This window comes from Tupaia chinensis, unplaced genomic scaffold (genome assembly GCF_000334495.1).
Source record: "Tupaia chinensis unplaced genomic scaffold, TupChi_1.0 Scaffold000217_1, whole genome shotgun sequence".
In the NCBI taxonomy this organism is placed as follows: domain Eukaryota; kingdom Metazoa; phylum Chordata; class Mammalia; order Scandentia; family Tupaiidae; genus Tupaia; species Tupaia belangeri.
Window position 1 is genome coordinate 4,516,809 of NW_006159692.1, and position 10,952 is coordinate 4,527,760.

The window sequence follows — 10,952 nt, forward strand, 5'->3', positions numbered from 1 at the left end:
TTTTTTCTTTTTTTTTTTTTTTTTCCTTTGATAATAGCCATCCTAATGGGTATGAGGTGGTATTTCATTGTAATTTGTTGTTGTTGTTTTTAAAATCAATTTCCTCTCCAGTGTGTGTGCTATCTGGAGAGAGAGAGAAAGTGGGAAAGCACCCTTGATGCAGTATGGTCACATCGCAATCCCGTCTCCATTTTCCTCTGGGGATTGCGGGCTTGCATGCACATGTGCCGGGTGTGGTTCTTAAGCTGCTAGTTGCGAATTCAAAGCAGGCTTTCGGCCATGTGGGATCCAGCCATCCTACCTACCACGCCATTTGGCTGACCCTCCAGCTTCATTCTTTTATATGTGGATATCCAGTTTTCTCAGCAGAATTTGTTGAAAAGACTATCCTTTCTTCCCCGTTAGTAGAAAATCCCATGTCCATCTATGAGCGAGTTTGATTCTGCGCTCTATTCTACCCCACTGGCTTATAGGTCTGTCTTTATTACAGTACCACAGTTTTGATGACTGCAGCTTTGTTGTTCATGAAATCAGGAAGTGTGAGTTCTCAAGCTTTGTTGTGCTTTTCAAGATTGTTTTGGCCATTGAGTCCCTTGAGAGGCTATACAAATTTTAGGATGAGTTTCTCTGTCTCTGCAAGACATGTCATTGGGTGGGGCTGGAAGGTAGCATAGTTGTAAATTGCAACGCTTTACAAGGCAGACCCACATGGGGAAGTTATCAATTCATGCCCAGGACTTCCTTGAGTACTGTGCCCGTGATCTGGGTTAGCTGAAACTGGGAGTGGCTTGTGGCATCAGAACCCTGTTGAGAGTGCTGTGTCTCTGTCTCTTTTTTAATTTGCGAGAGGGCACAAGGGCTCACCAGAGAGACAAACAGCGGGAGAGAGAGAAAGCCACTCCCCAGTGGGATTTGGTCACGCCACAATCCCTTCTCCATTTTGTCAAGATTTTTTGGACATGAGTGCATATGTTTCTGTCATAGGATGGGAGAGCGCTGAGCTGCATTATATTAAATCCCTGGTCCTTTATTTTATTATTTTTCTTAAATTATTTTACTTAACTTTATTTACTTAAATTTGACCAGAGAGGGACAGAGAGAGAGCGAGAGCAAGCAAGTGAGAGAGCAAGCTACCAGGTCTGGGACTCGAACCATAGTAGGAGTCCAGTACCCTTAACCACCACGCCAACTGCTGGCCCCAATCCCTGGTCCTTTAGATCCAGATCTCTAAAATAGCACGTGCTCCGGGGTAAGTTTTTGCCGACAAATACAGAAGTGCAGAGATGAGTTAAAGAGTCCCTTCCAAAATGACAAGAGTCATGAAGTCCCTTTAAAATTACCCGTTGTTGGGCCATGGGGAGATAAAACTTAGCCTCATCTGTGAACCCACCACATGGGCCTTTGGAATAGCCATGCAGAACTGCCCACTCTGTTTCTAGAGTGGGTGAAGGGTGTGGCAGGCCAGGGATAAGTGCTCCCAGAATAGAGGCAGGAAACTGGGAGGTGGATTTAGCAGCCTTATCTGCCAGGTGATTTCCTCCACTAACTTCGTCTGTCCCATCAAAAAATGTCCCTGTCAATGTACTACAACTTGTATTTCCAGCGGAAAACATGCAGCTCTAGGAGCTGGGGTCCATACTTAATGGGGGGATTTTCAGCATTTAACAGTCTCCTTTTCCTCAGGCGCGTGTACATAGGTGTCCAAGACCCCGAGAGCAGAATGGAGGAGAAGGAATTGTGGCGGCCATCCTCCTGGGGGGTGATTTCTCACTTTCTCTCTCCCTCTGGCTCTCTGGTGAGTGCATACGCCCATAGCAAAAATCTCTCTCTCAAAAACAAACAAAAAAATCCAAGGGTCCCCTTTCCCTTCAAATTGCTGCACAAGTATGCCCAGGAGGCATATTTAGAATCCTTATATATGACACTCAAAAAAATAGTGAGGGTCAGAGCCCTGGTGAGAGCAATTAACTCAGCCTGCTGGGATGAAGTCCCATGAGGCAAAGGTTTAGCTTTAATAGTACCTTCCAGAGAAGCTACCACACAGCCAGCCTAGTCCCCTGACACTGAGCTCCTGCCATCTGTAAACCAGGTGAGATCTGAGTAGGGGAGTGGCTGGCCTTGACGATTTGGTCTGCTTGTGAAAACCTCATGAATTACTTGAAGGCAGTCATGGAAGAGCATTTCCTCTGCAGAAAGAGGGAGGAGAGAGGCTGGATTGAAAACTGTACAGTACAGTGGCTGGCCTTGACGATTTGGTCTGCTTGTAAAAACCTCATGAATTACCTGAAGGCAGTCATGGAAGGGCATTTCCTTTGCAGAAAGAGGAAGGAGAGAGGCTGGGTTGAAAACTGTACAGTACAGGGTTTTTTTGTTTGTTTATTTGTTTGTTTTGAGATTCTTCCGTGAGGAAGGCTGCTTCTGCTGCTGCCCTAAAGCATCCTGGCCATCCCCTAGCCACTGGGTATAGGCAGGTGTGCAACTGGTCTGAAGCAGGGCCTATGTGCCAAGTTAAAATTCCCAAAGCAATTCCTTGTTGGTCCGTTACAAAGAGTTGAAATGGCTGGTCAGGATGAGGGAGTCCTAATGCTCGGGCCCTTAGGAGGGCTTCCCAGAAAGCCTTAAGGCAGCTTTCTGACAGGGCTCCCTGAGACTAGGTTCTCCCTCGACTTCACTTTTCAAGGCCTCATGTAAGCGCTGGGCTCTGTGTCCATAACCGGGCATCCATATCCAACAGTACCCTGCAAGCCCCAAGGATGCCCAGAGTTGGCAGTGTGTCTGGGGCTCAGGTATCCACAAAATGCCTTGGGCTCATTCAGGGAACAATTTTCTTTGTCCTTCTGAGATAAGGAATCCAAGATACTTCAGTTTGTGTGAGCTGGGTTACTGTACAGTACAGGGTGTAGCCTCAGTCAGGCTTTGTAGCCTCAGTCAGCCAGAAAATTCTAAGTGTCTACTAGATGCTTCCTTGCTAACTCCTTGGCAGGGGAGCAAAGAAGATCATCTACATAATGAATACGTTTCCCCCCTTTTAAGTTTAGGTCCCCCAGGTCTTTAGCTAAAGCTTGGCCAGAAGATGGGCACTGTGACGAAAGCCCTGGGGGTGTGTTACCCATGTTAATTGTTGAGGTGCCCTCTCTTTCTCCACTCAAAAGTAAACAGGAATTGGGAATCTTTATTGGAATGCAGAAGAAAGCATCCTTCAGATCTAAAACTGAAAACCAGTGAGGATCTGGGGACACCTCTCCCAGAGTAGTGTAAAGGTTCGGCCCCATTGGGTGAATGGGGACAACTGCTTCCGTTACAGCTCAGAGGTCCTGGACTAGGCAATGTTCTCCAGTGGGTTTTCAACTGCTAGAATGGGAGACTTACAGGGTGGCTCACAGGGGGTTAAAACACCAGCCTGTAGGAGTCTGGTAGTTATTGGTTGAAACCCTTGAATGGCCTCTGGTTTAAGTGGGTAATGTTTTTTTTTTATGTGGGGAGGTATTGGGATCCTTAAGTCTGATTTTAACAGGGCTAGCCGTTTTTGCCCTTCCTGGTGTCTCTGTCATCCAGACCTCTATTGATTTCCTGAATGAGATAATTTTGTTGAGATACCTCAGGATCAGGCTCCAATAGCAGTCCTCAAAGGGCTGATGTGCTAGGTCTCGGTGATAATTGAGCACCCAGCTTACTGAGGATATCCCTTCCCATAAGGGGAGTAAGGCATTGAGGTGTAATTAGGAACCGATGGGAAAAAAATTATGCCCTCCCAGTGCAGCCAAGAGCTGGGGTTAGAGGATAATGAGTTTACCTGCTAACTCCCACAATGAGATGACAGTCACAGGAGAGGCTCCAGCATAAGCGATAAGTACTGAGTAGGTGGCTCCCATGTCAGTAAGGAAAGTGGGGGTCCTACCTGCCATGTGCAAGGTCACCCTGGGCTCCGCCGATCTCATGACGTTGATGGCCATCGTGGGAGCTGACTGGACCAGAGGGCATCCTCATGGAAGGGCTCTGGAGGCCTCTTCAGGGTCCTGGAACTCCGGGGCAGTCCCTGGCCCAGTAGCCGAGTTGACCACATTTGGGGCCAGGCTTTCGTGGAGGCTTTAGTAAGAGTCCTGTGTCCAGGCTTCTGGTAGTAATTGCAGGTCATCAGGATTTTCTAGAGTGACCGGGAGATGGCTTCTGCACAATCAAAGCAGCAGTTAATTGAGTCTTCATATTTTCCTTCTGCTTTTCTTTTGCCTTAACCCTGTCTTCTAGCTCTAGGTCTTGGTCCTAAAAGACTGAAGAGATCACTCTCAGGAGTTCTGCTGAGACGGTGCTGGGTCCTTGTGATAGCTTTTGTTTTCTTTCTTTTTTAGAGAGAGATTTTTGCTATAGGGCGCATGCACTTGCCAGAGAGACATAAGAAATCCCCCCTGTGGGGGTGACCACACCATAATCCCTTGTCCTCCATTCTTCTTTTGGGTATTCAGCATGCATGCACACATGACTGGCATGAGTTTCAAGCTGCAGGGTCTGGGACGTGAACCTTGGTTGACTATGTGGGAGTCCACCAATATAACCATTTCACCATCTGCTGGTCCCAGAATTGACATGTTTATGATACTAAGTTTCCCAGTTCATAAACGTGGGGTGTGTTTCCATTTCCTTATGTCCTTTTTCATTTCTTCCAGCAATATTTTATTTTCATTTTACATGCCTTTTCCTCCTTGGTTAAATAAACATGGAACTGTTTTATTCCTTTTGATACTATTTCTAGAGGAATCATTTTTGCATGTTCTTTTTTGATTGTTCACTTTATTGTATAGAAATGTAACTGATTTGGGGCTGGCCCTCTGGGCAGTGGTTAAGCACTGTGCAGAGGAAGCTAGATCCCACACAGCCAAGTGCCGTTCAGGTCTTGGCCCCAGGCACCTGTGCATGTGTGCACCCAAGATATCCTGACTGGACAGGGAAAGGAAGGGAAAAGATTGCAGTGTGACCATACCCCACTGGGAGTGCTTTCCCTCTCTGGCAAGCACATGTACCATGTGGCAATATAAAGAAAAGAAAAATGAGGACCAGCAGATGGCCTAATAACCATGTAGTCGACCACAGTTCGACCACCTTGTGGCTTAACCTCATGCTGGATGCGTGTGCGTGCGTGCCCAAGATCCCGAGAGGAGAATGGAGGAGAAGGGATGGTATGGCCATCCTCCCTGCGGGGTGATTTCTCGCTTTCTGTCTTTCTCTGTCTTTCCAGAGAGCGCCCGTGCCCTATAGCAAAAACCTCTCCCCCCCACCAAAAAAAAAGGAAGGAAAAGAAAAAAATGTAATTTATTTATTTTTGTAATTTGCGTTGTAGGGTGTCTGTGCTTGCCACAGAGAAGGAGAGGAAAAGTGAGAAAGCTCCCCCTGGGGGCACGGCTGTGCCACATCCCATCTTCTCTGTTCCCCTCTGGTGCAACACATGTGCCTCGCCTGTTCTTCAAGTCGCAGGGTCTTGAGCTCGAACTGCTCCATCAGCAATGTAGGATCCAGCTGTCTTAACCACCACGCCACCAACAGGGTAGTTACTAATTTCTTTCCTTCTTTTGGAGAGATTTTGTAATAAGGGCGCCTGCGTTCACCGGAAACCTAGAAAGTGAGAAATCACGCCCCGGGGGTTGGCCACGCTGCAGTCCCTTCCCCACCATTCTCCTCTCTGGCTCGTGGACCTGTGCACACATGCGCCTGGCATCTGTTTTAAGCTGCCGGGTCTCGGACTCAAATTGTGGTTGAGTACATGGGTATTCCAGCGACGTGACTATCTTGCCATCTTCCAGGCCCCCGATAGTAGTTTCTAGTTACTTAGTGATAGGTAGTAGTAATTTCTTACTTCTCTGATTTCACAGCATGATGATACTCATTTGTTAACTTAATCACAAACCCAGGCAAGAGATTAGCTTAGAGATGCCAAGAATAATGCACCAATGGAAAAGCTTTAGCCACATGAAAGCAATTCAGTACACTTCAGGACTCTCGGTCTGTCTCAGTTTCAGTTGGTTGTGATTCATTTTGTCGAACCTTTAATAATCCTACATGCGCACGTAGGATACATGTATCCTTGTAGCATTTAGTACAGTGGGCAAATGACAGCTTTACCAGGGAGCACTGGGAGTGGCTGAGTCTGGTTCCCTGGGATCTTGAATTTATCTCACCATCGGAAGTATGCTAGGGTGTCCAGATGCTGTGGTGGAGTGGTGACGGCCACAGCACACACTGCTCCCATCACGCACTGCTCTTCCAGTCCACCTTGGTGCTGGAAGCCATATGACAACAGCGGTTAAGCTCCCGGGGGTGTGGGCACCCAGGGTCCTGAGGAGCTGGAGGGCTGGGAAGGGGGAATCAGGGTGTGACGAGGCTCTATCGAAGGTGCAGTGTCTATCCTCCCTCCGTGTGTCTCTCGTCCACACCCTTTCTATCATAGAATGGAAGGAAAAGTGCACTGGGGAGTGTGAGAGGCCCAGGGAAACTGAGGTCTTCTCAAGTAGCAGCTTTGTCTAGTGATACTGGGAAGATAATTTTCTATTTGGTAATTTCTTCCAAAATATGTGATACTCAGTGGGAAAAATAACTCATATCAAGCACGTCTGTCCCTTTGGCCCAGACCGTGTGAATATGTATGAATATTTTAGGGATGCTACTCTGTGGACTTTTCGTTTTTTAGCAATATTTATTAAGTGATGTAGTTTAACAAGTATTTGAGTGCCTGCTGTGTACACTGCATGGCAGTGGGCACTGAGGAAGTAGTACCCTACCCTGGATTTCTTTCCCTCGTAATCTGAGGTCTAGTGTTTAGAAAGGGTATATGGGGCTAGCAGGTGGCATGGTGGTTAAGGTGCTGGATTCCCACTCGGCCGACCGCGGTTCAAATCCTGGACTCATTGGCTTGAAAATCACAACAATAAATAGATAAATAAATGGTTAAATATTTTTAAAAGATAGAAAAGGTGTATAAAGGATGCTGTACAAACATAAAAAATGTAATGTAATTTTGGTTTAGGCAGGCGGGCATAACTTGTGCAATGGGAAGGACTCCAGGAGAAAGTAATCTTTTAAGCTAAATATGTCCTTAGGCATTTCTGCAGAATGAGGACTCTTGGTCCAGTCTGCTTGGCTCACAGTCCTGTGCCTGTGTCCTTTTTTGAAAAGTGGGGCTAGGGACCAGCAGTTAACGTAATAGCTATGTCGCTGGACTCCCACGTAGTCGACTGCGGTTCAAGTCCCGGACCTGGTGGCTTAAAACTCACACCTGGCGCGTGTGTGTGCGTGCCCAAGATCCTGAGAGGGGAATGGAGGAGAAGGGATTGTGGCGTGGCCATCCCCCCAGGGGGTGATTTCTCGCTTTCTGTCTCTGTCTGTCTGGCGAGCGCATGCGCCCTATAGCAAAAACCTCTTAAAAAAAAAAAGAAAAAGAAAAGTGGGACTAGTCACACCAGTCTCACTGTGTTGCGCGGGCAAAGCAAGTTAGTTCACGTAAAGCCCTTTGAACACTGAGTTCCTGGCATAAGTTAGTGCTTGATGTAGTCCTTCTTATTTTTATCTACTCTTTATCTGGTAGCAAGTACCCACTGAGAGGTCGGTATTTTGATACAAATTCGACATGCGCTTTTTACTAAGTCACAACGTGACCTATCCAATTTTAAGAACAGTAGAAATAGGAGCCTGCAAAATAAGTTTGGCATCTTTTTACAGGTTAAATTTTATTAATATCTGCTCTAAGAGACTGTCAGAATTAAGTTTTACGTATCTTTGACAAAAACGGATTTTACTTCTGGGAATTGAGAGAGTTTGTTTGGAGGTCCTAGCAGGGGAGGCACAGCTACTCATATACCCTCGACGGTTCTTCGGTCCTCCTCTATGGGGATGGTTGTCTTCCACGACCCAGCGCACAGCTTTGGGAGGGACGCACATGGAGCAGTGAGGGAAGAAAGGGACACCTGCCTAGCCAGCCAGATCAGCCGAATCAACCTTGACGGTCAATGGGGTGACACATGTCGCAGCCAGATCGCCCTGACATCCAAGGGAATTGAGACCTTTTAATTCTGCTATCTGCTTCAGCGGTATCATTTAGTCCTCACTAAACTCCCCTTCACCAACAGTGCAGTCAGACCATCGTGCTTTTACATTTTTCTTCTTAAAAAAACTAATAGAGGGAACCAGCAGTTAGCGTAATGGCTATGTTGCTGGACTCCCACGTAGTCGACCGTGGTTCGCGTCCCGGACCCGGTGGCTTAAAACTCACGCCGGGCGCATGTGCGTGCGTGTCCAAGATCCCGAGAGGAGAATGGAGGAGAAGGGATTGCGGCGTGACCATCCTCCCTGGGGGGTGATTTCTCGCTTTCTGTCTCTATGTCTCTGTCTGTCTGGCGAGCGCACGCACCCTATAGCGAAAACCTCTCCAAAAAAAAAAAAACTAATAGAAATCTCTAGATTTAAAAACTATGCTTAATTTAGTTCATATCTCTTAAGGTTACAATCATATAATTTTATTATCCATATTTAAAGTAGGTTAATGACTCAACTATGTAACCACTTGAAAAAGATAGTGGTTAAGTAAGATAGTTACTGAAAATGTCATTGATGACCTGGTAACTAAAAGTTCTTGAATAACTATGATTATTTCTGTTTATAGACCATTTAATTTGGCAGAGCGGAAAATTAACGCCCATCCAGTAGTAGAATGCAATCATGCTCGGAAAGAAGTGAGTGTACGCACTGGAGGATTGACCGACAAGAGCTCGAGGAAAATGTATACTTTTGATATGGTACTGACCTTCTTTTTATTATTATTTTCTTTTTTTAAAAAATAATTATTTTATTTATTTTTATTTATTTATTTATTTATTTTAATTTGACCAGAGAGGGACAGAGTGATAAAGAGAGGAAAAATGAGAAAGCAAGCTGTCAGGTCAGGGACTTGAACTACAGTCAGCCATGTGGGAGTTCAGCGCCCTCAACCACCACGCCACCTGAAGCCCCCCCTTGCCTTCTTTTAAAAAATGATGCTATTGTATCTTGATTATCCACTAATATAAAGTCATCCTAACATACACCGTTTCCCTGGATGTGTGCTACACTTAGAAATTTCAGTGCTTTTCAAGTTGTCATTTGGTTTGACTGGGTTCAATGAGTTACTTTACTAAAAACAAATGTACTAAAATGAGTAATTTTTAGTTTTCTTTGTTTAAGACAAAATTTTTTTTGATAGGTATTTGGAGCATCAACTAAGCAAATTGATGTTTACCGAAGTGTTGTTTGTCCAATTCTGGATGAAGTGATTATGGGCTATAATTGCACTATCTTTGCGTAAGTGAGACACTGTTTTTCAAGCTTATTAAAAAGTCTAAGGTGCATGTATATTTTTTGGTTTAATGCTTTGTTTAATTTTGACAGATATGGCCAAACCGGCACTGGAAAAACTTTTACAATGGAAGGTGAAAGGTCACCTAATGAAGTGTATACCTGGGAGGAGGTATTTATTGTTTATAACATACTTTGATCTCTAATGTGGTTGAAATTTAACTGAGTAAAACTTTACTGAGGGATTTTTGTCTTAAAATTAAGGTGAGAATACTCACGTCAAGTATAATTTAGCATAAAGTACTCCTGTAGTAAAATGAAAATATAGTATGACTCCTGTTTAAGAAGCAGATAGTCTCACTGGGAGAAGGAGGACGAATACGTGTGGCTCAGTTCACTGATGAAAGGGGTGTCTGTGACAGAATAGTGGGACCAAAATAACTGGAGAAAAGTTGGAGTATGAGTAGGGCTTAAAAAGAGGGCTTTGTAGTGAGAGAATGAGCCTCAAAAAGTTAGAATAGCAAGGGAAAGTATGGTACTTTATTAACCTTGAGTGTTCAAGAAATTAAAATTATTATATTATTTAGTAGTACATAAAGCATATAGGATCACAAGGTTTTCCATCAAATATGTTCAAATTTAATTTTTTTTAAACTGCATGTGCTCACCAGAGAGAGAGGGAGGGAGATTGTACTTCCCACTTGGATGTGGTCACACTACACTCCCTTCTCCTCCATTTCTCTGTCCTGTTGAGATTTGGGGCACTGACACAGGTGCCTGGCATGTTTTTAAAGCCATTGGGAGGGCCAGATTCGAACCATGGTTGGCCATGTGGGATCCATATCCCTTAACTATTGGGCTATGGGGCCTGGCCTGAAATATATTTAAATTAAACAAGTTTAATAATTAAGTTATTTTCCAAGTTATTGACATTTAGATAAATTCTTTACTTTTTCTTAAATAATTATTTATTGAATTTTATTTGTTCATTAATTTTAATTTGACCAGAGAGAGACAGAGAGAGACAGAGAGAGAAAGAGGGGAGAGGGAAAGTGAGAAAGCATGCCACCAGGTCCAGGACTTGAACTGTGGTTGGTCATGTGGAAGTGTGCAGTGCCTTAACCACCATGTCACCTGCTGGTCCTGATAGATTCTTTTTTCTAGTGGTTACATAGTTGAGTCATTAACCTACTTTATATATGGATAATAAAATTATATGATTGTAACCTTAAGAGATATGAACTAGACTAAGCATAGTTTTATTAATTTTATTAAGATACTTGGATAGTTGTAAAACATCCTTATTTTATTATCATAATTAGGGAATATACTTTTAGTTACACCACTTTTCTGATTAAAATGGTGGTACAGTATTATGTGCTCATGAGGAAAGTTGAACAGGATTTCTCAACTTGGCTTTTAAGTAGCTTTATCTCCATGTAATGAAGAAGGCTAACAGGTGTGACAGATTTGTGGCAGATGAGAGGAACACCATTGAGTTGACATGTTGCAAATGACTTAACACCTGTAACATCAGATTGATTGGTTATTTTCATAACTGACTGTTATATTATTTATGTTTAAATAGACTGTAAAGGGAGGCCTTGTTATTCCTGTTTTAACTGCCTCAGTAGTGGCAG

The 10,952-nt window shown here is 44.2% G+C and overlaps 1 protein-coding gene across 1 annotated transcript in view; it reads left to right on the top strand.

Annotated features, from left to right (window-relative positions):
* Nucleotides 1–10,952, top strand: part of KIF11 (kinesin family member 11) — a 63,082-nt gene that overhangs the window by 3,989 nt on the left and 48,141 nt on the right. The window contains exons 2-4 of the mRNA XM_006147638.3: nt 8,645–8,777; nt 9,221–9,318; nt 9,406–9,484. Coding sequence (XP_006147700.1) covers nt 8,645–8,777; nt 9,221–9,318; nt 9,406–9,484 — 310 coding nt within the window. The remainder of the gene's footprint in view (nt 1–8,644; nt 8,778–9,220; nt 9,319–9,405; nt 9,485–10,952) is intronic.